This window comes from Anser brachyrhynchus, assembly GCF_964034855.1.
Source record: "Anser brachyrhynchus genome assembly, chromosome: 7".
In the NCBI taxonomy this organism is placed as follows: Eukaryota; Metazoa; Chordata; class Aves; order Anseriformes; family Anatidae; genus Anser; species Anser brachyrhynchus.
In genome coordinates, this window is record NC_137701.1 from 21,312,432 (window position 1) to 21,337,630 (window position 25,199).

A 25,199-nucleotide genomic window follows, 5' to 3' on the forward strand; every position below is an offset into this window, starting at 1 on the left:
TTTTTATTTTCAGAAGAGGAGAAAAAAATAACACAAGACCTCATTAATTGCTTAATGGCTTACCTACTGGAATGGAAAAGCTCCTTCTGTCTCTAACACACACTTTGTCCAGCAAATAGCATCAGCTCTACCCTGTACTTGAAGTGATTGAATCATAATAGCTAATCTTTCAATTAGTTTTCTTTGCTTAATCTATTCTCATCTCCTGCTTATATCACAAAAAATAAAAACAATTCCTTTTTGACTATGGAGATTAATGTCTTACTCAATGATTCAGCAATATAGCAAATTACAAGATAAGGTTCCTATGGGTAAAGAATGTTAGGAAACCTAATGTAAGTGGAAGGAAAAAAATGAATAATTATTCATATACTAGGTGGTTGGGGCTTTTCTGTTTGTTTCGTTGCTTTTTACATAAGCAAGAAGTGAGATCTGGACAATAACTGGACAAACAGAAGGCAAACTGTTTTGCAGCTAGGTTATGAAGAGCACAGAAGAGATTGGCTTGGCGCAGTACCTGCTAACACTTAGCAGCACATCCAGAATGAAGGACATACACAACTTTAAAAAGTAACTACACAATAGTGTGCTATGCAACAGCCATTAGCACTTTTGTACAACCTGCAAATCAGAAAACTTAAAACTGTCCAGGCCCATCAGTTAGATGCTGTCTTTGTGCCCTTACACGAGCCAACAAGGTAAGATCTCTAGTATGAACACCTCAGACAGCTATCAACTATCTAGCATTAAAGCTGTGCCCCTAAGAAGTCAAGTATATTACTTGTGACACCTTAGATAACAAACTGCTAAAGCTACCTGCTGTAATTAGTTAAAATAGGTGAAGGGCTAAACCCCAGTACAAGGCAGTACTCAAAGGAAATCTTCAAGATTTCCCCTCAAAACAGGGAAGACCACCCCCAAAAACCTTCAACTTCGAAAAAGAAGGTAGTGACAACATCAAGTGTCCATAAGAAAATGAGAAGAGTGCTGCACAGACAACACAGAAGACGACAGCTACAGCAATTGCAGGTTGCTGAGCTACATCTTGGACACCTGCGACTGAACTACTGCAAAAGTTAGACCAATTTCTCAGCTACTAAGGCACGTAAGGGTAGAGAACAGACATCAGTTCAATAGCAGACTATAACCTATTTTGGGAGACGAAGAAAACATTTGGCATGAAAACACATGACTTTAATGAGACATACTTCTGTACGCATAGCACAAGTCTTAGGGCTCATCTCGCTGTGAGTGAGAAAGACTCCATGGTCACAGATGGTTCCTGAAACTACTAAAGGGCAGGTGAATTCCAATTAAAAGTTAGAATGGGCAGAGATGCTCCCTCACAGCCCGTGAGAGGGCTATGCAGGGCACATAGACAAGAGTGAACGGGCAAAACCGTGTAAACACGTGCGCACACGCACCGTTCCATGGGCCCGCGCACTGCAGCAGAAACCCATTGAGGAAACAGCGCCCAGCTGGCTCCGAGTGGGCAGCAACGAAGATCTAACCAGGGGCAGCCCTACGCACGCGGTCAGGGTGGTAGTCAGGGGAACGGGAGAGTGACTCTCCTGTCAACAGCACCGCACCGTTCTTACTGTTCTCCAAAAGAGAAGGGGTCTGACTGACAATGTAAACGGTGGTATCCAAAGACTGACGCCTACACTTGTGTTCGCTCTCCCCAGGCCCTGACAAAAACAGGTGCCTAACAACACACAGGCCAGCAGAATACGTTACGCAAATCACGTATGTTGCTTTTGTCACTGATAGTAACTTTTATTGTCTTTAATTAAAACTCTTAAAAAGGAATTTTGCTTGGTAAAATATTTAGTATATTAAAAATATAAATGCATCTTCAGATCAAACAAGATTAGAGGCATACCAAGTCATTTACAATTAAACATTTACCCTGATTAAATAGTATTCAAAGCCAATGATTCCAGAACCATGGTCCTGGTAAGTTAAGAATTTAAGTTCTTTATAAGTAAATAATTATTTCTTTCTTTTGTGCACTAATCCCACTCCTTTCCTCGAGCACATGGAACAGATCTCACATGCAGGCAGTAAAGGTTCAGGGTAGGGAGAAGATTAATGGCAATTCCCCCTGCAACCCTCCCACCCCCTTTTCCACTGATGTTGGAATGTGTAGTATGCTAGAAAGCCATTTTAATATCACTTTCCCACTATTGCCAAAATCGAACACACAGTTTTGTATCGTGTTTATAAAACATAGGTTCAGATGGCATCCCAGTTCTAGTTTTGTGCTTTTATGCACATGCAGTGTTTCTCTCCTGGAAAGAAGAAGGCGTAACTATATTGGTTTCCTTTTATCACCTGACTTATTCCTTTATAAGCAGCTTCAGGTAAGACACTATTTCAACAGCAGTTGACCAAACCAGAACAGAACACTCTACAGGACTGTGATCTTGGGTGAGCTGAGAAATCCTTTTCTCTAAGGTATACCCATGCCTGGGCATAGCAATGTCATTCTTCTTCAGAGACGTTACCGGACATAAGTCATTCCCGCCATCCCCTATATATACAATTTGTGTATAACTTACTCCTCGCTCCAACTGTTTATCTAGAAATTCTTTTAAAACTTTCCTTTTGCAAAGGTTTTTAGGGCACTTTGGACAATGGTGGGTGTGAAAGTTCTGTACAGTTAGGTAGCCAGTACTGCTGAATGCTGCAGGGTTTGTAAACACTTCATCAAACACCTTATGGAAGTCAGCGGCTTTTAGAATCCAGTCAATAAATACTGTATTAGAATCTGAAACAATTATGCAGTCAAAAAGCTCTTTGTTCTCGCCAATAAAATGCAGAAGATCTCCCATTCCCGCAGTGAAAGGGATCGTTGTCATAGTCCTTTTCATCTCCTCTTCTTTGACACCGCTGTCTCCCAAGTAGACAAAGACTCTGCCCATATATTCTGTCCAGTGCCCAGGCTGGTAGGAGTTTCTCAATCCATTAGGAAGCTTCTTCCCAGGAGCACACTTCACAATCCAGGTGTCGCTATTTTCATCTACAATCGTATGGTCAAAGTCAAAAACCAACAGAAATTTCATAGCTGTCCAGGGGCAGTTTACAGAACAAACAGAAGAAAAAAAAACAGAGAAATACTTATAGAAAAGAAACTACTGAACTCCTACCCCGATCTTGTGCTCAGGTGAGAAAAATGATGCGGGAAAAGGAAGCTAAGACAAAGACACAAACTGAGGAAACTGCCTGCGGCCACTCCAGCTCCAGGACGTGAGGCCGAGGCCGAGGCGGGCGGCCCGCGGCAGCTCCCGGCCCGGCGGCGCCATCTCAGAGCCGGGCTGCGGGACCGGCCGGGCCCCGCGCCGCCACCGCGACCGAGCGGGGCTCCCGCAGCCGGGCAGCGCTGCCGGACGCTGCCGCCGTGGCCGCGGAGGGGAGCAGCCCGCCCGAACGCTGCGGCGGGGCAGCCGCGGCCCCTCCGTGAAGCGCGGACGGGCCCGGACGGGACAGGACCGGGCCCAGGCCCACCCCCGCCGCTCCCGTCGCGCCCCGCGCCAGCCCCGCCCGCCGCCGCCCGGTTGCGCGGCAACAGCGCGCACGCGGCACCGGCAGCGGCAGCGCCCCGGGACATGGCGGCGGCGGCGCGGCCCGGCGGGAGGCGGCGGCGGCTGCCCCGTGAGTGCGCGGGGCGCTGGGGGCGTCCCGGGGCCCTGCCCCGGGGCCCCCGCCGGGCCCGGACCCGCCTTGCCCGTCCCGGGGGCGCGGGGCGGAGCCCACCCGGGGCCGGGGGAGCCACGGGGTGCCGGGGGCAGGGGGAGTCGGGCGGGTCCCCCCCCAGGCAGGTGCGTCTGGAAACGGGCTGGGGTTACCAGCAGCAGCGCGGCCCCCGGTGAAAGCCCCGAACGCCTCAGGCTGGGCAGCGCCGTGCAGCGCAGGGGAGCGAGGCGCGCTGCCGGCAGCACGCAGCTCTGCAGAGTTTCCCTTGGGAATGCAGCTGGCCACCTGAAGCCCAACGGTGACCTAAAGGCCGTAGGAATGCCCGCACACGTGTGTGTAGCCCAACACAAGGAAATGCTCGTCCGTCCAGCAGTTCAAGGCACTGCTCGGACAAGCCCGGTCTGTTTCAGTAGGTGCGGTGAGCACACCGGAGAAGGGCGGCCAGGCACAGCCTGTGCCCCTACTGCTGCCTCCCCCACCCCCAGCAGAACGGCCTCAGCACCGTTCCCCAGACATTTCCTCTTGGGAACGCTTCCTGGCCGCCATGGCCAAATACCGTCTGCAAGGCGTTAGTTACCACAGGCCGAACCTGTTACACGAACGTGCATAGGGTTACATCGCTCAGCACCACGGCCCAAGTACACACGCTGCCCGCACTTAGAACAGTCACAGATACTCCATCATAGCTCTGGGGTACTGGGACGGGGAGAGTAACTGTTAGGACAACTCAGTGTTGATAATATGCAGGAATTGAAATCCTGATGCAGGTTTGAATTTAGGATTTTGTGATTCCAAGTAACCTCAGTATCTTTTCTTCCCTCTACATAGCATCACACAGTTTTGTACAAAACAGTGTTCTAGATGGATATTTTCTTCCAAATGGAGTAGATCTTCGTCAAGTTATTATATTGCCAAAAGCGGAATGGGAAAGGATGCAGGACAATCTTAGCAACATAAGTAGAGAAGCAGCACGCATCCTTGCTGAGAAGAAAGAACGTGAGGAAATGCACCTACGCTCCAAAGCGGCTGTAAAAGACTGGCCCAATACCATTATGGTAAGTACAAGATACATCTGTAAACTAGGTGATTCATATAGGCAAAAACACAATAATATTTCTAGGTGTATTCCCTTAGTTTAACACCTGCTTTTAAATAGGTATTTTAACTAAGCTCCGTATAAATAGTTTAATTGTCAAATTAAACCTAAAATGCTAAATTAAAAAGAAATAAAATCACTGCACCCCCTTCAGAATGGTTTATACATTTTTAATCCATAGTTTTAAATGTGATTTCTAAAAAAGTGAATTTTTATCTGCATTATAGGGCCAGGCACAAAGGAAACTTAAAGCCAAAAAATTACGTGAAGAAAAGGAAGAGGAAGAAAGAAAGTTACTTGATTTGGAAGAAGCACAGTTCCAAGCAGCAAAACGGAAGGAAGCTATTGATCAAGCAAAAACTTATCTATACTATCAGAATGAAAGAGTGAAAGGGTTGCATGTTTGTTGACAACTTATTTAGAATATTTAAATTCAAATTGTACTGAATTTCTTTAAACACTTTGAACATGCAAATTAATTGAAATGTTCTCTTGTAGAGTGCACTGCTACTTACTGAGGTCCTAAAGGAAAGAGATGCTCAAATTGAATTTAAAAAGTTCAAGCCAGATGTTAACAAAAAGAAGGAAGAAGAAGCAGAACGTGAGCATAAAGAAGCTATTCTCAGAGAGCAAGAAAAGGCACATCAACGTTATATGGATCGACAGGCACTATGCAGAGATCAGTTGGAACAGTAAGTAATAGTAAAATAGGGTTACTGTTGATTAATTATGTATTTAAACTCTCTTCTCACAAATACATTCTATAAGGTTTTACAGAAAGTTACACACAATGTTGCTGTTGTTTACATCTGACAATATACCCAACTTCACTTCAAAATACCATATTTCTTTAAAGTACTCATAGACAAGCAGAATCCCTATCTGTTCATTACTTCACTTGGTCCCTAACCCATTTTTTTAACTCCTTTTTACGTTGTTTCAGAATAGAGGAGCACAAGCGTCAGGCAGATCTGGCTAAGCTAGAAAACAAAAGAGAAGGAGAAGAAATACAGAGATTGAGCCGATTGTACGAATTGGAAATGCAGAGAAAAATGGAAAAGGAACATGAGGAAAAACTTGAACGCCAGAGGCTGTATCGTGTAAGTGACAGGAAAGCAGAGAGTTCAAAACGCTTGTTTTGCCTTGTCTGCTCGGAGTAAAACAATAGTGTTAATATTATCTAAATGGGCCTGCTGGCAACATGAGGTTTGCTGACAGCTTTACCAACATTAGGTCATATCCTTACATTGCTGGTTGGAGGCCATGTCTTTCCTGTCTGCTCTTGAGAAGGGCCTCTTGGGTGGAAGTCCCTTCTCTTGTCTGAAGGGGTAACATCAGCACCTGATGCTCTGACTGGTGTACGATGAAAAGGTCTGCTGTAGACATCAAGGAACAGTCTCCTTGACTTAAAAACTGGATTGAGGTACCGTGTACCTGCCCTGTTTTAAGCCCATTTTCATTTGGTAGGAAGAGGGAGTAGTCTGAGTCTGTGAACATAAAAATACCTTTTTAACTTGTCTTTCCCTTTATGATTAGATATGTTTAGAAAAGTTGTCAAGATCTGCTGCCCTCCCTCTTCACCTTCAAAGACACTTGCTAAATGCAAACAAGACATGCCTCACAACACTTTTGGCCAGCACGCAAAAGACAGTACTTTTTTTACATAGAACTCTAGAAAACTCCTCGTCAGCTAGGATTTGGATTAAGCTCAAACTGGGATAGTTTTGGATGAGGTGGGCCAGGAGTAGCACAGTCTGCGTAAGTACTGGTGGGGTTATGCAGTCCCATTCCTCTCCACATCCCCCTCTTCCATGTGTGTGGATGGCAGCGAGGGATAATATTCCCTGCATTGCATGCTGATCTGCCTAATGGTTTGGAGGAGCAGCAGTTTGATGCTCATTTCCCCTTCTCCTTTCTCCTATCTACCATCTCCTTCATGCATGTTTGAGCCATAAGAGGAAGAATCCCTTTCCTTTCTGCTCTCTTTGAAAAAAACATGAAGAGAGAACAGAAGACGAAGTGGTTCTTTTAAGCTGCAGCCAAAGGTCTAGATTTTCTGAACTTCATTTGTTATATCAGGACTGTTTTGCCTATGCAGGAGCATGTAGCTAACCAGAAAATAATCAAAGCAGCAGAGGAACAAAAACAAATGGAAGAAGATGATCGGATTAGAGCTCATTTCAAAGCAAAGCAAAGGATTGCCAAGCTGATGAAAGAGAAGGAAGCTGAAATGCGTAGGTGGGTACAAAGCTTGAGTATCAAGTGTATCTAACTTAAGAATTATACAGTTGTCATATTCAAGTTTTTCAGGCTGATGATACAACAAAAAATCACAGTTATTCTACAATTAAATTCTACTCATAGGGAAGTGGAGAATTCAGGACAAAAAGGAAGTTCTTTCACAGGTTCATTAGTTATAGGTCTGGGGGAGGGGGTGATCTCTCCCCTCTTCAAAGTACAAAGATTAACAGAAGTGCAAGCTGTGTGGCAAGAAGAGAAAACTGCTGGGTTTGGTAGCAGCAATGCTTCAGGTAGACTAGGTGCGTATGTTACAATAGCTCATGTTCTTCTGCAGACTAACACAGGAACGTCAGGACAAAATTGTCACCCAATTGGCTGCCCAAATGAGTGAAGCATTGAAGATGGAAGACGATCGTCTTGCTAGAGACATTGCAAAAAAAGAAGCCGAACAAGAAAAAAAGAACAAAGAGAAAGAAGCAAAAACAAAGGCTGCCATTGAATCTATTGCTGAACACAGAGCCACTGTGGTAAAAAACACCACCACCACTAAGCTATTCTTATCCCTCTTTATTTCCTATCCTTCCAAATACCTTTTAGAAACACTGTGGGTTTTTGCATAGCAATTGTTAGACACTTGTGCATGTCCTCACTTAGCAGCTGCCTCTTATTTACACCCAACTCCTTAAGCAAGTTGCAAGTGGCACATGGGAGGATCCTCTTGCAAGAGATTAGCATGCTTCATCAGGTCTGCTGACATCTTCCTGGGGTCCTCTTACCCTCTCCCACCTCATGCTGGGCATGCATCTGTTGGTGCTGCTGGGAACTTGGGGCTTGGACACTGGCCAGCTATGATGATTGTGCTTACCAGCGAGTGCTGACACAGGGCTGCATCATTATTGCTTTTGTATCTGGCCTGCAGAATGGCTGGTGGCAATACATGACTCTTCAAAGTGGCAGGCTAGCTACTTGGCTAACCTCCTCTCTTGTGTAAAATTCAGGTGAAGATGAAACTGGAGAAGGAGATAGAGGAAAAAGCAGAAAGTGTAAAAGAATGCCATGCATTTATGGAAAAGAACCGCATCTACCTGGAAGGGGAAGAAGCCAAGAAACAAAGACAACGTGATGCAAGTATGGAAGTACAGAAGATTCAGCTCCAGCAAATGGTAAATAGAAGTGCTGTACCCTGTCAGCCCCTTCAGAAAGTAGCACGCATCTAAAGCGACAGTATGATACACTGTCTGAGGGGCTGGGAGCGGAAGCATGCTGTGTTTTTTTTTTTTATCTTGTATGCACTGCAGATGTTGGCATTGGGGGCCACTCACATCTCAGCAGTGGCACAGAAGTCTCTTCTGGGCTCTCTCAGCCCTTGTTGGTCAGGGAGGATGACCTGGAAGGGCAGGTGATGAGAAAGATCACTAAGCTGCACTTAGCAACTATGGCTTCAGGAGACCCCACTCAGGAATGCAGATGCCCCTTCTGCATTTGCATTTCCCCTGAGCATGTGACCCCATTCTTCAAGTCCTTGTGGTGTCACTGTCCCAGTGTGGGAGCCGCTCATACAAAGTCTTTCCTCTCAGGGGTGTTGTGCAAGTCAAGGCTGTTTTGCAATGACACATCACTTCTTGTCTTGGGTTATTATGTACTGCTGCTGGTCTCTTGTATCTTCTGGGCAGATCTCCAAAGAGCAGCAGCAAATGCTGATGTTCACTCAGCTATTCAATGTACCCTTTTTTGTGGTGGGGTGAGTGGTGAGAGAACTTGGGAGGGATGATATTTGACAAATATGAACTACTTAGTATCACCTCAGATCTCTTGTAAATTTACCCTCTCGAAGACTCCACAGATTGTTGTGTTGTGAAAGAAATACTAAGCTGTCATCCCCTTTTCTTCTTCAGGCAGAAAAGCAAGCAAAAAAACAGCAGGAGAAGCAAGCAGACTTGGACTACGATGCTCAGAAACAGCTTATTGCACTTTGTAGGGAGCGTGAATTTCAGAACTATGCCAAGCAAGTTATTGAATCAGAGTCCAAGACTACACATAATCTCTATCCTCTCCTCAAAGCATCCAGAGATATAAGAGGACTTGGATGTGGGCCATTTTCCAGAGGAAGCAAGGGAATAAATCTTAGTTTTCAAGTACAGGATGTTGCTGAGACCCAGTTACCTCCTTGTTGCTGACTACTGCACAGGAAGATAAAAATATGAAATAACATTGAAACTATACAGCAAGGAAAGACAGAAGTAGTTTTCATGTGGTTAAAAAGATACCTTTTTGAACCTTATGGACAGAGTCAAGACTGCAAATGGATCTACATTAAATATACCCTATGAATCTGGAAGACCATTTGAAAAAATAAACTCCAGAGAATTGAGTGTATTCTCAAAAATCACTAGCTTGTATTTCATGAAAGTCAGCTTATTTAACTAGAGACAGCAATGCATCCCATATAACTGATGATCAACATAACCTGTTCCTGCCCAAGGCTCACTATTGCTGCTACATTTTTATTATTTTTCTTAAAATTTACTGTCCCAGGTATTTCAGCCCTACAGCCTATTAATTCAATACGAATTCCCAACACGGGTGCAAAAAGTCACACTATTCACTAGCCTATTTCCAGTTCAGTATTCCCCATAATGAGAGAATAAAAAAAAAATTAATAAAAAAATTTACAGAATCTACAGGACCAAAAGAGCAACCAAATACATGCAGAAGCTAGAATACTTACAGTACTGCAGTTTTTATAGTTTTGCAACCACCTCTATAAAATTAATGTCTTGCTGTAATTTAGTTATGTGAAAATATGAACGTGGTTTGGCCGCAGCCCTTAAAAGGTCATCTAAAAGGCAAGTAAGCCCCAATATAGCTGTAAGTAGCTACTACAAAAATACCATGGCAAGAAGAAACAACATAGTTTGACCAGCCTTTCAAAAAGACTAACGGTGATTCAATCTGCAGTAGGTAAAGTCAGATCTAAACTCGTTTCTCAGATTTCTCAGCCAGCACCAAACTCTTTGGGGCCTACTCTCCACCACAAGCCATGTACAGACCTCGCTCCCTAAGGTTCGTTTCCTTGCTGAAGTTTTACCAGTGTATTTACGTGGCACAGAGTTAGGGGTTCAGATAACGACTTCCCCTGCAAGCACCCTGGGCTCCAAACGCGCTATTCCCCTATTCTGGGCCCACTGGAAGCGCCGCCCAAGGCGCCCGCAGCCTGCCTTTGCCGCCCACCCTCGTTTCACGCCCCGAGCTGCCCGTCTCTCGGCCAAACCGGGGAACGACTTCTAAAAAGTTAGGAGGGTTTCCTTAAAAGGATGTCTGATAATATTTTACTTTGGAAAATGGGTCTTGTGGGGGCCTTCAAGACTCTGAGCCCGGCTTCTGACAGAGGCAGGCTGTGGAAGGAGGCAAGGGGCTGCCCAGAGGTGAGGGCCGAGGGCAGTTACCCCTTTACCTTCCCGCAGCGCACAGCCGCCGGCTCTGGAACCGCCCCGCTCCTCCCCAGGGCCTGGCTCGCCGGTGCCGTCAGCAGCCGGCGGGGCGGGGCGGGGCGGTGCCGCTATAAGGCCGCTGCCAGAGCCACCGCCCTGCCCTTCCCGCCCTGTGCGGCCGCTCGGCCCTTTCCGGCTGAGGCGCTGCCTCCCTCCGCGCTCTGGAAGCGCCCGAAAGGGGCGGTGGCGGCGGGGATCGCGCCTCTCGTCAGGCAGCGCCGCTTCCCTGACAGGCCGCGGCCGGGCCGGGCCGTAGCGGAGGCAGCCGCCGATGGAGCACCAGCAGCCGGGCGCCGCCGAGCGGGAGGCGGAGCGGGAGCGCGGCCGCTACGCGGAGCGCCGGGCCGTGGCCAGGGAGCAGCTGGCGCAGTGAGTCGGGGCCGCCCGGAGCCGGCCCAGGGGCCCCGGGACCGAGCCCGGCCCGGGGCGGGCGGCGGGGTGCGGTGCGGGGCGAGCGGGGGTTCGGGCGCGGCGCTGCGTCGGGCCCTCCCCGCGCCCTGGGCTCCATGAGGCAAAAGACCGTGTTGTTGCCGCTTGTCCCAGCCCATAATAAGTCATACTTGCAGCCAGCGTGGGCTGAGGGCTGCTCTTTGTCTTAGTCAGTGCTGGCACTGCTTGGAAGTAGTAGCTTGCCACTAGATGGTAAAGGGCGAACTCGTGCAGGCAGTGGGCTAACAATTAAGATGCTCAAATGGGATCTCTTACTCAAACCCATCTGCTGGTCAAGTTTGCTTTTGCTAGTACTGGCTTAATTGGGAAATTTCTAAGTGCTTCTTTATGCCAGAAGTCAACCCTGGCTGAAGGATTTGCAGCTGCCACCTAAAAATGTGTGATTCTATTTTGATCCGATGTTCTCCGTTCACTTTAAAATACCGGATTTTTCAGTGTTCAGGTACCCGTAGACATGCAGAATCCCTATCTGCTCACTTCACGGAATCCCCACCCCGCTTACACCATTCCTTTCCTGTTTCAGAATACAGGAACACAAGCATCAGGCAGACCTGGCTAAGCTGGAAAACAGAAGAGAAGGGGAAGAAATACAAAGGCTCAACCGATTGTACCAACTGGAAATTCAGAGAGGAAAGGAAAACGAACAGGAGGAAAAAATTGAACGCCAGAGGCTGCATCATGTAAGTAGGAAGAAATCAGAGAGTTCAGTGCTCGCTTCACCGCAGCTGTATAGAATGAAACAACTGCATTAGGGCTATGGATAAACAGGCCTGATGACAACAGGAGGTTTGTTGGTAGCTTCAGTAGCAGTGTTTGGTCACATACTGATGTTGAAAGCTGCAGGCTAGGTCTTTCTTTTGTCTGTTTTTGGGAGGGGCCTCTGGAAAGTCCTGATGTGACACCTGAACTTTAACTGGACTACAATGAAAAAATCTGCTGTAGACATCAGGGAATATTCTTGGCTTGATACCTGGATTTCGATTCCACGTACCTACCCTGTTTTAAGCCCATTTTTCCATTGTCAGGAGGAGGGAGTAGTCTGAGTCTTTGAACATGACTTTATTTTTATCTTGTCTTTCCCTTTCTGATTAGAGATGCTTAGAAAACTTGTGAAGACCTACTCACCACACCTATCTTTCCATTCTCTGTACCTCCTTCCCCCAACAGCTGCTTGAGCAGGGAGGCTGATGTGGAGGTACTTCAAATCATTGTCAAGCAAGAGACTAAGAGGAGAAAATTCCCATTCAAACCCTCCTTCCTTCCCCTCATCTGTCCCTCACCCCACCCCTTCTGTCCACAGTTAAGCAAATTTTATTCCATTTGCTTTCAACCTTTTATGTGCAATAAAATCAATATACACTAAAATGGCCGCTTCTCTGTGATTTCAAAATGCCTTGTGCTTGATATTTTTACAGTTCTACAGACATACTGTTTTTTGTCCTTCAGAGTCTGTTCTGTGTGAATGACACATGGGATGGGAGAACAGCTGGTGGAGTATAAGAAAGCCTACCGTAAGGGTATCGTGCTTGGGGCTGCAACTGCATACTTGTAGTGGTCACTCCTGCAGCCCCCTGTTACCAAGCCCTTGCCACTTGGTACATTACTAATTTTACTTCTGTGGTCATTTGTGATAATTAGGTCCTGAGTATTTTCTTCCATCTGTTTCTGTTCTATATATTCTCCACTGGTACAATCAAAGAACTGTTATGATAGGTTAGGCGTGAAGTCTCTGATAGATTTATCTTTCCCCATTCAATATTTCTGAAATCTCATTCTGTATAAAAATAGCAGTTATTTTCCATTTAAACAGGAGCATGTAGCTGAACAGAAAGTAATTAAAGATGAAGAGAAACAAAGAGAAGACGAAGATGATGATCGGATTAGGGCTTACATTAAAGGAAAAGAAATGATGGCTGATCTGAGAAGAGAAGAAGACGCAGAGACCAATAGGTACGTGGAGGTATTTTCAGTGTTAAGATTCAACTAAATTTTGTGACAAATGTTACTCTGAATTCTTACATCAGCAAAATCAAAACTGATGCAATAAAGTTTTCTGTGAGTAAAACTTGAAAAAAGGTAGACAATTCAGATGAAACCCTATCAGTTTTATAGTAATTGGTACTGTGGGGGTAGGTAAACTCTCAAGTCTTCAGGTTGCCTAGATGCTGAAATGCAAATCTCTGCATCAGCGTGTTGCCTGTCCTTCTCTGAGAAAGAAGGAACATATTTGACTTAACTAGGCAACAGTATTAATATTCTTACAGTAATAGAAGAAATATTGTTTACTTGTTTAGCTGAGAGGGTATGCTGTTCCTGAGCCAACACAACAAGCACCCTTTGCTTCCTGCTTCCAGCCAATGCCCCCAGCATTTGTCTGCAGTGACAGTGGGTTAGCAGTGACAGTGGGTTAGGTGGCTTCTTCCCTGTGTGATCCATCTCACTATAGCAACAAAAAGCAAGCATGCAGAAAAAAAAATAGGGAGTGCTTACTTGCCATGTCAGTAAAAGGATGTCAAAGAGCTGAATGGGTGGGCCTGTGTGGCTAGAGAAGATAGAAGGGTGGAAGCAGGATTGCTGGCTCTAGTTGGAGCAGTGCCTCAGATAAGCTGAGCATATATTGCTGGTATGTTATGGTAGCTCATGTTCTACTGCAGGCTAGTTCAAGAGCATCAGGACAAAGCTTTTAAACAACTAGCTGGACAGATGAATCAGACATTGAGGATGGAAGCTGAACGTTTTGCTCGAGGAGCTGCAGAGGTAGAAGACGAATACCAAATGAAAACCAAAGAAAGAGAAGCAAAAAATAAGGCTGCCATTGAATCTATTGCTGAACACAGAGCCACTGTGGTAAAAAAAAAAAAATCATTCTTATCCCTCTTTCTCTCCTATCCTTCCAAATACCTTTTAGAAACACTGTGGGTTTTTGCATAGCAATTGTTAGACACTTGTGCATGTTCTCACTTAGCAGCTGCCTCTTATTTACACCCAACTCCTTAAGCAAGTTGCAAGTGGCACATGGGAGGATCCTCTTGCAAGAGATTAGCATGCTTCATCAGGTCTGCTGACATCTTCCTGGGGTCCTCTTGCCCTCTCCCACCTCATACTGGGCACGCATCTGTTGGTGCTGCTGGAAACTTGGGGCTTGGACACTGGCCAGCTATGATGATTGTGCTTACCAGCGAGTGCTGACACAGGGCTGCATCATTATTGCTTTTGTGTCTGGCCTGCAGAATGGCTGGTGGCAATACATGACTCTTCAAACTGGCAGGCTAGCGACTTGGCTAACCTCCTCTCTTGTGTAAAATTCAGGTGAAGATGAAACTGGAGAAGGAGATAGAGGAAAAAGCAGAAAATGAAAAAGAATGCCATGCGTTTATGGAGAAGAACCGCATCTACCTGGAAGGGGAAGAAGCCAAGAAACAAAGACAACGTGATGCAAGTATGGAAGTACAGAAGATTCAGCTCCAGCAAATGGTAAATAGAAGTGCTGTACCCTGTCAGCCCCTTCAGAAAGTAGCACGCATCTAAAGCAACAGTATGATAGACTGTCTGAGGGGCTGGGAGAGGAAGCATGCTGTGGTTTTTGTCTTTTTTTTTTTAAATCTTGTATGCACCCCAGATGTTGGCATTGGGGGCCACTCACATCTCAGCAGTGGCACAGAAGTCTCTTCTGGGCTCTCTCAGCCCTTGTTGGTCAGGGAGGATGACCTGGAAGGGCAGGTGATGAGAAAGATCACTAAGCTGCACTTTGCAGCTATGGCTTCAGGAGACCCCACTCAGGAATGCAGATGCCCCTTCTGCATTTGCATTTCCCCTGAGCATGTGACCCCATTCTTCAAGTCCTTGTGATGTCACTGTCACAGTGTGGGAGCTGCTTATACAAAGCCTTTCCTCTCAAGGTGTGTTGTATAAGGTAACACTGTTTTTGTGAAAACTTTTTTGCATTTTTCCATATCTTGTAGGGCTGAAAGTGATACGAATTTCCAATGCATGTTGGAAAAGGTGTTTTAAAAAACAAAAAAAACCTTTGTTATTCTCTCTTCTTCCTCAGGCAGAAAAGAAGGCAAAAAAAGAGCAGGAAAAACAAGCAGACTTGGATTATGATGCTCAGAGAGAGGCTGCTTTTTGTAAAGAGCAAAAATTTCGGAGATGAAGACAGTAAGTAACTGAGTGCCATGAATGCACACAACTTTTATTCTCCTGTCCAAATGTCCAAGGAGGGAACACAATGTGGATGTGGGCTTTCTAAGCAGGTTTTAGTTCTCTTTTCTCTCTCTAAGATAGTACAGAATACTGTCAGGACTCAGCTGAAATACTGCTTCAGAAAATTATGAAAGAACATGGAGACTATGCAGTAAGGATGTGGTGAAATATCAGCTAGTGACTTTTAAAATTTATTTCAGTTAAATTGACACCTGTGAAAGTGGAGAAGTATATCTACATACAGTATACTTAAAAAAAAAAAAAGTGTGTGAGGGGAAGTTTGGTTGGTACAACACCATCCCCATTCCTCCTGACAAATGTATGTGAGCTCTCATCTCACTCGGGCTGAGCGAATGCTTGGAACCGTGTGGGAGTGTTGCAGCTTGCATGCCCCTCAAAGCCCTGCCTGAGAACAGGGCCAAGACCTCCTCAGAGCTGGCACAGGCCCAAGTGCTGTCTTGGTTGGTCAGACCTGCTGTGGTGTGGGTTGCTGAGCTGTTTCTGGACAGCAGGACCTGGCTAGGAGCAGCTGATGCTCTGTACCCACTTTAGTTAGGGTGGCCCAAAAGGGGCCTGTTTGTGGAGCAAGGACGTCGCTACTGAGAACTTGGTGCACATGCATGTCCAGGGGGGCTTGTCCAGAACAGTGCTCATCTGGTGTTGTGGCTCAGCACCCATCCTGGTAGGAGCACATGTTGAAGTTTTATCCAGAAGGGTTTAGTTTATGATCACTCTGGAATGTGAACAAAAGCATGGTAAGTAGGAACAATCAAGAGACCTATCTCAAACTCTCTTCTGATCTAAACAACTGCTAGCACAGCTGTGCTATTAGGTAAAAGTCATGCAGAGTTCTTTCCAATTATCTTTGAGTAATTGACTTGAGTGGAAATGATTTTTTTTAAAGAGGGCATGGCAATTAGTTTCTGAAATAGTCTCTAAATTCTTTTTTCCACTAATGAAAAATTTAAAATTTATTTCCCTTATTTCCCTTCTTTCTGAGCCAGTGCTCTTTTATTACTTCAAACTCTTTCCAGCAAGCAAACAATGCAAACTTTTAATAAAGCTTTTGGATGGCAGAAGCTGAAGCCTTGAGAAGAATCATTGACTACAGTAAGAGTTGTGCTGAAAGTCTGCAGAGCTTGGTAATGCTCCAAATGCATCGCTAAGTGCACATTTGCATGTGCTGACTACTGTGTAATTGGTGAGTTAAATGGGTCTTAATCTACTTCCACAGCAGCAAGAAGCAAGGTGGATTGCAGCCTCATTTCCTGCTCAGTTTTTTTTTTGAAAAAGCCTTGTTCTGTAGATTATGTCTGCACTTGAAATCTACAGCCTGCTTCCAGGGGTCTTATACCCGCTTTTACTTTCTGTGTCTACAGAAGTACCAAACTCAGCCACCAGGAAACAATTCTTCCTTTCAGTATACATAAAGTGAAGTAGGAATCCTATGCATTTTCTAAATGTACTAAGCGTTGATTCATTTGACCACATTCAGCATGGAAAAAAAAACAGCATGAATTGAACACATTATACTACTGACTTCCAAAGATACATATGCTTTGTGTGCTTGCTCTAAATGACTAACTCTTGTTGGTGATCCCTGTAAAACTGCAAAGAAGTGTTTTTAGATCATGGAATTAAATCGAGGTTCTAGAATTTTTAGTGACAAAGCATTTTGGTAACATTTCATTGTTCTTTTCAGTTTTCCTACCTCTGAAAAGCAAGAATGGAAAGCTTCTTGCAAGAGTAATACAGAAGACTAAAGTCAGTTTTATGTTTGATATATTGAAGAACACAAAGGAAGAAAAAAGGACTGGGAAGAAGCTGAGAGAACAGCTCCTTGTGCAAGCAGAAACATGAAAGCTATTGAACAGCCTGAGATGAGAAATAAATGAAACTGAGAAAGCTGGGCTTGTTCAGTCTGCCAAGGAGGAGGCTAAGGATAGAGAACAGCCTGCAGCTGGTTGAAGGGTGGTACAAATACAGCAGAGCCAAACTTGTCTCAGTAGTGTCAGGTGATTGATACAACACAGTGATATGGGAGATAAGACAATGTCATGAAAATTCCCCTTTTGGCAGGAACATGGTCACTGGCTTAGAGTGGCCAGGAAGGTGATAGAGTCATTATCTGGGAAGGCTCTGAAGATGTAGCAAGTAAGGCAGGAAGCCTTACCTGACCACCAGCGGTACTTTTCTGCCACTATTTAAAGATGGTAACAAAATACAGGAAGCTCAAATACAGCTGATAAATCTGCTAAGCAGGAGGTACTCTCTAATGCCTACTGTCATTACTTGTAGTGGCTATTAGCCAAAGTTTTAATTAATAGCTAGTAAATCAGAATATGCTTTGAGAAATGACTATTTAACTTGAATTACTGGTTTTGCTCAACATCTTACCCTCTCTGTTGGTATGCTGCCTTGCTTCAGAAGGTCATACTACATCTAATGTCAGAGGCAGTGGTCCTGTAAGAAGGCTAGGACCTTAGAAAGGCAAGTCCCCTCAGAGGGACTGAAACAGACACCTTGAATCCAACTGCCTTTTTTTTTTTTTTCAAACCTCAATCAACTCTGTGGAAATAGACTGGCAACTTAAGTATGGAGACATGGGCTTCCAGGCTCAAGCATGATGTTCTCGAGTAATGCGACTCATTCCTGCATAGCTATGAGCAGTGTTGTCTCTTCAGATCTAATGCAATTTCCACATAGGAAGTGGGACAGAAGTTTTCAAAAATGCCTTGTCCTAGGTTGGTTTGACTTCACTCACAGTGCAGTTCTTTACTGTCAGATAGTGTTCTGTAGGGTAGAGTTACTAGTTCGATTCAAGTTCTTTAATGTTAGTCTTTGCTACTGCTCAGCTCAGAGGAAGGTTGAAGAGGATGCTCAACTGGAAATAATCTACCACTGAAACGTAGAGTTGGCACCATGGGGTGATTAAGGATTGACATTTTCAGGTGCCAATACAGACTGGCTGTTATTCCTGAAAACATTTTCTAAGTCTCTGGTGGTTTTAGGCCAAAGAACTCATTCTGTTTTAATAGCTACTTTTTTTTTTCAGAGTCCTGTTACTAACTTACATGTTCAGTATCTCTTGAAATAGAAAAATGCTATAAATAATACGTAATTTTCCTCCTTGTTCTTGGCAATGCATCCTAGTCTCTGATGAATCTTCCCTGTTCTGGCAGTGCCATCTATCTAGTCATTCCCTTGGCCTTCTTGCAGCACCATCAGTACAATCTAAGCTTTTTGGTTTTGGTCTATTGTGGCCTTTGCAATTAAGAATGAGAGCCCACAAAGGAAATGTGCTAGATACCTAAGGGGATATGTAAGTGATTCAAACCCACCATTTAATCTGTTAAACCAATCTTTAAAGAGATCTAAAACAGCCTTAAAGCATAGTTTTTCATAGCTGCTTGATATTATCTTGTATAAACCAGAATGGTATTATTTTTTTCTCTGGGTTTCCTATCTCCAATACATTATCCAGAGAAACGTACAATTCTTTTATATACTGAAGGCCTTACGCATCATAACTGCAGGCCCAATGAAATTCAATACTAGATCAGTTAATATAGTAGTAATTTTTCCCCCTTCCAAATGAGTAGCACGTGATTTGGCCTGTTTTGGTCTATTCATTTTTTTCTTTAAAAGAGGTAAAGCCTAGAACATGGCAACATTTACTGGAAGTAAGCAAGAGTTACTGTGCAGACCAGAGACAGGATCAGGCTGTCTGATCCTGTGAGAGGCTACCAAGATCTAGAAACTACACATCCAGCAACTGATACAGTGAAATAGGGAAAATGAAGCCATTACTGCTGTAGGACGATTGTTTCAATTACACCCCTCAATTCATATTTCATTGAATAATGATTACTAATTACAAAGGAGGACTTAAACTCTGTTTCTTTCTTCTTCAGAAATACAGCAGACAAGTACAGAAGCATCCACTAAAGAATAAGAAGCTAGCCACGGTCTTCTAAAAACCCTTATGTGCCTGCAAAATCTGTCAGTGCCTAACAGCTGAAACTAACTCTGGAATATGGTGGAAGGCATGCAGTTTGCCAGAATCTGCCACTATTCAGCTCAAATACTACAGCTATAGCTACACAGCAGCTACAGTATTTTTATTATGAAACAAAGCAGTAGAGTCACTTTCTAGGAAGTCAAGAGGTAACAATCTACATATGTATATGAACACTTGTGATGTTGGATGTGCTGTACTCAAATGTTACTAGACCTCAAAGCTTAATTAAAACTTTACATTTTGGCTTAAAAAAAATGAGCGAATAATAAAAGTAAATTGTTTAAAATAGCTGCCCATAGCAGTAATACCAATGCTGAGTGTGTTTCTTCTTAACAGTTTTCTACTTAATTTTACTGTGGCGAATGTAATGGAAAACAGGAAGTCTACATTGAAAGTGGCTGAATCTCTAATCCTTTCTGGGAAAGAGGTGCCTGCAGCAAGACAGTTGTCTGTCTAGCACTCAAGTTTCTTAATTGACTGTAGGAAATGCAAGAAAGGTAGAGTATGCTTTTCTGCAGTTTCCTAAACACTGCTGCTGGCATGGCCAGGTTACTAGGAGGGGATACTGGTCTAGGGCCCCTTGTGATCAAAGCTCATCCCTGTGTTTGGTTCTAAAATGTCTGTCAGCTGTCCTAACACTGTATTTAAATTCATAACATCAGATAGGTACATCTCCTGTAACTGGTGAGAACTATTCTGCTTCACAGACCCATTCCCAAAAGACTACCATATTTAAGTACAAGACTTCAAAAGATTATTAAAAACATGATAGTGATAAGACAGTGGATCAGCTTCATTACATAGCTGCTTTTTTTTTATGTTGGAGACTGTGAATAGCCTGTCATTTGTCAGTCTGTAGTAGAAAGCTGCAATTCCATCTATAACTCACTCATCTAGTTTAGCATGAAACAAAAACCTGAATTTTCCCATCTTCAGTAAGACTGTATCAATCTTGGTTCAACTGAAGAGGGAATGTTCTGATGCTAAATCACAACAGCTTGTAAAGTTGTGTAAACATACTAAAACCACTTCAGAATGTTCAAGCACATCTAAATGCACCAGTTATAATATCACTGGAACTAGAAATGTATGATACTCTTAGTTACATACAGAAGTTAAGTAATACTGTAAGAGGCACACTTTGCAGATATATTGACTATACTAACAAATATGCCAAAAAAATTGTTAATGGAAAGTAATGAAATGCACAGCTTGTGGATTAAATATGAAGGGTTCATTCTCCCAGCTGAGAACTACAGGTTACAAAATGTTCAAGAGACAGACTTCCATATTGTTCGTGAAATACTATGTGCACATCACTACTTAAATAATTGACCACAATTCTTTTACCTGGTGAAGGAAATCAGTTACTACCTAGTTCATCTTACAACAGATGATAAATTAATAGACCTAAATTCTTTCCCGTCCTTCCACCCATTCTTTTAATTAGCAGTTATTGACTAAAGTGACACACTAACTACTTTGTATATACAGTTACAGGCATATGGACAAGATAGGCAGAAATGACTAACTGCCAAAAATAGGAAGTTTACTTAGGGGCTTTGCATGTTGCAAAGTTTCTAATTAAAGTCAGGGTGCTGTATTAGTTCAGTTTAGTCTATTTGATTATGTTGTTCAAGCTTTTATGAATACAAATATGTTTAAAATGAATCAGGTATAGATGTGTATTTAAGCTATTTAAGATGTGTCCTCTGTATTTGTTCATGTTAACTGCCTTACTCATTTCACATGAACAATGACTTTGATTAAGAAAGGATACGCCTTTACCTCAGGGTTGTTTTACTATCCAAACTCTCTACTTGATTATTGAAAGAAAACTTATTTTGATAGGGTAGCTTTTTTTTTTTTTTAAGTGAATATTACTTTACGCTTTTATTATGGAATACAAGTTTTGTTAGAACAATGTTCTTTACATGAGAAATTCAAAGGTAATAGTAAGTACTACAGTAAAAGTACACATGCAATAAAATGGAAAGCTTAAGTTTTATGCCAGGAAACTGCAGAATTATACCAAATTCAAATTTTGCAAAGTGCAGAGTTGACAGATTGTGATAGTGCATTTTCTTGAATAATTTGGTTGAATGCTGCATACGGAAAATTACTATTTCCAGTAAAAGAAGGAAAGCAGCATGTAAGAGTTCTTAACATTCGTATCACATCAACTCTAGAAACATGAAGATTAACTTTGTCACTCAAATACTCCAAGTAAGTTGACCAAAAATTAACTTACGGCTACCACTGAAAAATACTTGTGTCTTTTCTCATAAAGTTGTTCAGGTATTAGGGAAAACAAAAATGATTTACAAGAGAGGTTTTTGATAAAGCGTCATCACCTTGAGGCTTCCTATTTTAAGTCCCAAAAGCAGGGATACACATTTTTGCCAATCAGTGAAGCAATGAGTCTACTATGCCCCTAGAAGGTGTGTCCAAAAATACTTTATTTGCTTCAGTAAAGCAACAAAGAAATAAACAATTCCAGGAAAGAAAGATGAAGGACTGCTTCTTTTATGTTTACATTAATCTAAAATTCATTTGCCAGGCTAACACTATTACAAATCAGACATTGTTCAGTGGAACACAGCAAATTTTTCAAGGCATCTGACAAAGATCACTGCAAGAGAAGTCTATAGTGTGGGATTTCAGTAGCAAGTGAAAAGTTTCAGGATAAAGTTTTATCAACCAAATAGAACAGAGAGGTAAAATTTAACTGTTAGCCTTTGAAAAACAAAAGAAAAACACCATCAACTAAAGTTCTATGTGCCACCCAAAGAATTAGCAGACAGCAGTACATTTTTAACAGGCAGTAGTGTCTACACAACCTTGTTATCATCAACCACCAAGAATTTGTGCTTCAGAGTTGATGGCAGTAGTCAGAAAAACCATCAAATATGGTCTGTTTCTGGTGAAGTTTGCAAGGCCATTACCAATACTATATTCTTCAGCATTTTACATACGTATAGGCTGTATGGTATTAGTAAAATGTCAGTCTCTGTTGCCAGTATGACAAAGAATGTACGTCTAACCTCTGGAGATTATTTCATGTCATTATGTTCACTTTAACTGTATGCTTGCAAAGTTAACAGTTCAGTACTCCCTGCACTTTTTTTTTTTTTTGTTCTTTAGTCTTGAGGTTCACAAATTTTCTGGAGTAAGGTCAGTTTTGAGGTACTGACAGAAAAAACTGCCGTCTAGATATACCACCACCACCACCCAACAAGAGATGACAACCACACGCATTGTTTTCATCACCTCCAGTAAACATAAGTATTGCTTTGAAATATGCTCCCTGTTCTGTTCTCCAAGCCAAAGGCCAATAACATGTGACACTGCTGCCAAAGATGGCACGGACCTACACACTGACAGAACGCAGTTAGCGTGAGGCTGAGAACAGGAAAGCTCTGCCATTGAAGGAAGAAGTGGTTCCAGGACAGCAAGAGCAGGAGCCACATGCTCACAAGGTGGAAAGAGCTCAGTGGTGCTTGGGCACATCTTGCTGTCCAAAGGACCGTGCTCCAGTCCCACTGAATTTCTACCAGCATACTCAATTTCTGGATAAAGAAAAGCAAAAATCTGGCACATCCTCCCTCCTACAAGACCACATTTGTTGCATTTGAATTTAAGCAAATGAAGCAATCAGCACTAAAACAACTTGCCAAATACAATACAGACAAGGCATGCATACATCAGGAGTTTAACTGTATCCCACCGTGTGCAATTAAAAGTGCCCAACTTCTTACACGCTGCATTAAAAATAAAACGAGCTTTGCACCACCTACTCAGATGAATTTTAACCTGCTGTGAAAGAATTAGAGCTCATTTGATCTGTACAAGTAACTTACTGAACTATAACGAAGAAACCAACCCATATTAAAGATATACAAGTGGATTTTTTGAAACAACTAGTTACACACAGCTGCAAACTACAACTGAATATAGTCTCCATTTTGAAATTTTAAATAAGCACATTCAAGACTTTGTAAACCATTAAAATTTTGTAAGTTATCTCCTATGGATTTCCTTATTGCTGACTGGTTTTATTTTTACCCTTTTCTACAGCAGTTGATATAGTTAGTTGAGGGTTGTTGTTTACAGACTTCTATGGCCTTCAGTGATATTGGCAAGAATATTCTCAGTAGTGCAAACATACCTCTCGAGTAATGTAAAGTTGGCTTTTTTTTGTGTGTGTAGCAGCTCCATAAAAAAAAGATGAAATACCATTGCAGTTTTTAAATGAGACTCTGAAGCACACTGCATGCATAGTGCAGTGTAAATGCACTGAGGAAGCCTTTGACCTGCCATACAATTCTCTTAATGCCTAACTTTTTAACACAGCCCTCAAGATTGCACTAGAACTTCTCCAAAGTCATACTGAGTCCAGAGTTGCTACACACAGAACAGGGCCACTACAAGTCTTCCATTCACTCATGTAAGCCCTTTTAAGTAACAGCCATGTCATCCACCCAAGGAATGCTTGTGAAATATTTTTGCATGTTCTGCATAGAGTGGCAACTGCAATACAGAATACATACTAAAACAGAAAAAAAAGTTTATAGCCAGTATTTGATAGCGCCACAAGCTATTCTACTGAAAAGTAGCACTAACTTCTAGTTTTTTCGTTCTGTAAAAGGGTTCCTCATGTTACTCACAATGCTATATTCCCTTTTGCTTTCAATACATAAATATCTGTTATTTTCCTTCAGAACAACTGTTGGATCACAACAGCAAGCCAGGTTCAGCAATTCTGTTAATCTGCTGTGGACACACAAAAATCATAAGGTGGGTTATTATATTACAAAAATACTGACAGACGGTAAAAACAAGTTATAATCAATCAAAAATTCTGCTGTAAAATCAACTGAAACATTGTTATACTTCGACACAGCTTTACATTAATGCCCATCACTTTAGAAATTAAGATTTGCCAGCCTTCAGTGCAAGTAGTTCAAAGGGCTTAAAGAAATGTTGGGGTTTGTACCAAATCTGCCCTCTCAGCCCACTAGGTAGTTATACCAGCTGCTTTTGGGTATCACACGTATGTGGGCAATACTGTAGCAACAGAAACCAACTTCCTGCTCTTGTATATGAAGGTACAGTGGCAAGAAAGAAAGAGTAAGGTCCTAGAGGCATAATAGGAAAGCAGAAAAGGGAAGGAATTAGTTTGAGGAAGACACACATGTAGAAGACATGGAGGAATTCACAATACAGTCTTTAGAATGTGGGAATTTAAGGAGGAAAGCAAATCTTGGTTTTAAAAATTTAAGGGACTGTCTTAACTGCAATTGTTTTCCCATAAACTGTTAAGCAGCAAAAATAGGAATGATTTGCTCGTTCCTTGTTCTGATCAGTGACCACCACTTCCAAGATGTGAAGACACCTACTATGAATTCTGGTAATTGTTTCATCTCTGCACATCCACTAACTAGTGACTGAGGCAGGGCAGTCGGAAGCATCCAGGCTCAATTTTCTACAGTAAACAAAGATGAAAGCGTGGAACAGAAAAAGGGAGGTTACAGAAAATTACATAGATGAGCACTTCAGAAAAGAATTTTTCTAGAGAAAAATTTAGGGCAAAGAAAGAACTCCCAAGCATAGATGGCTGCCTTAAAACATGAATGAATTCTACTGTTGATAGTGAGAAAAATACTAATAGTGAAGATTGAAATAAATTATCTCACTTCATGATTAAAAAAAGTCACTTTCGTCCCCAAAAGAAAACAGTCATTTCCTTAGGATTTGTACCTACTGAATTACAGATGTACCAACACTGGAATGATGGACCCATTGCAAAAACCTCCTAGCTTTAAGATGATGTAGTATACATGCAGCTTTCTTCACACATGAAGAAAGCTTCCTCACAGGCAGCCATTGTTTGCATCAGACTAAGTTCATCAGGTAGAAACTAAATATGGCATAGAAGGTACCTTCCCTAGCTGCCAACACACAAGAAGGATACATAAAACAGTGAAATATTTAAAACACA

The 25,199-nt window shown here is 42.8% G+C and overlaps 3 protein-coding genes across 12 annotated transcripts; 2 read left to right on the forward strand and 1 right to left on the reverse strand.

The window, feature by feature from the left end:
- Positions 1-1,751: 1,751 nt before the first annotated feature.
- Positions 1,752-3,480, reverse strand: PHOSPHO2 (phosphatase, orphan 2). Its single transcript, XM_080601039.1, has one exon. It carries the CDS (start codon positions 3,063-3,065, stop codon positions 2,340-2,342), a length of 726 nt encoding a protein of 241 aa, XP_080457165.1. The 5' UTR covers positions 3,066-3,480; the 3' UTR covers positions 1,752-2,339.
- A 51-nt stretch (positions 3,481-3,531) lies between these two features.
- CFAP210 (cilia and flagella associated protein 210) lies at positions 3,532-9,835 on the forward strand. Its single transcript, XM_080600989.1, is given in 10 exon segments — positions 3,532-3,654; positions 4,525-4,751; positions 5,020-5,193; positions 5,291-5,484; positions 5,736-5,892; positions 6,891-7,030; positions 7,368-7,560; positions 8,032-8,196; positions 8,929-9,205; positions 9,208-9,835. Coding segments are annotated over 10 exon segments (1,608 nt in total). The 5' UTR covers positions 3,532-3,608; the 3' UTR covers positions 9,243-9,835.
- A 662-nt stretch (positions 9,836-10,497) lies between these two features.
- Positions 10,498-19,509, forward strand: LOC308198511 (cilia- and flagella- associated protein 210-like). Of its 10 annotated transcripts, none has more exons than XR_013953969.1 (8): positions 10,498-10,893; positions 11,498-11,654; positions 12,785-12,924; positions 13,629-13,821; positions 14,284-14,448; positions 15,026-15,132; positions 16,182-16,378; positions 16,880-19,509. XR_013953969.1 is itself a non-coding variant. In XM_080601035.1 (7 exons), exons 1-6 carry the CDS (start codon positions 10,796-10,798, stop codon positions 15,125-15,127), a joined length of 855 nt encoding a protein of 284 aa, XP_080457161.1. In that variant the 5' UTR covers positions 10,498-10,795; the 3' UTR covers positions 15,128-15,132; positions 16,880-19,509. The 10 variants fall into 10 exon arrangements, 2 of the variants coding, with proteins under 2 accessions (XP_080457161.1, XP_080457160.1); XR_013953970.1 differs by having other exon boundaries at positions 19,092-19,509; XR_013953971.1 differs by having other exon boundaries at positions 16,212-16,378.
- Positions 19,510-25,199: the final 5,690 nt, after the last annotated feature.

Coding starts and splice junctions, on each gene's coding strand:
- PHOSPHO2 (XM_080601039.1), bottom strand. CDS start 3,065: ATGAAATTTCTGTTGGTTTTTGACTTTGACCATACGATTGTAGATGAA.
- LOC308198511 (XM_080601035.1), top strand. CDS start 10,796: ATGGAGCACCAGCAGCCGGGCGCCGCCGAGCGGGAGGCGGAGCGGGAG. Junction 10,894..11,497: donor GCCAGGGAGCAGCTGGCGCA/GTGAGTCGGGGC, acceptor TTCCTGTTTCAG/AATACAGGAACACAAGCATC. Junction 12,925..13,628: donor GAAGACGCAGAGACCAATAG/GTACGTGGAGGT, acceptor GTTCTACTGCAG/GCTAGTTCAAGAGCATCAGG.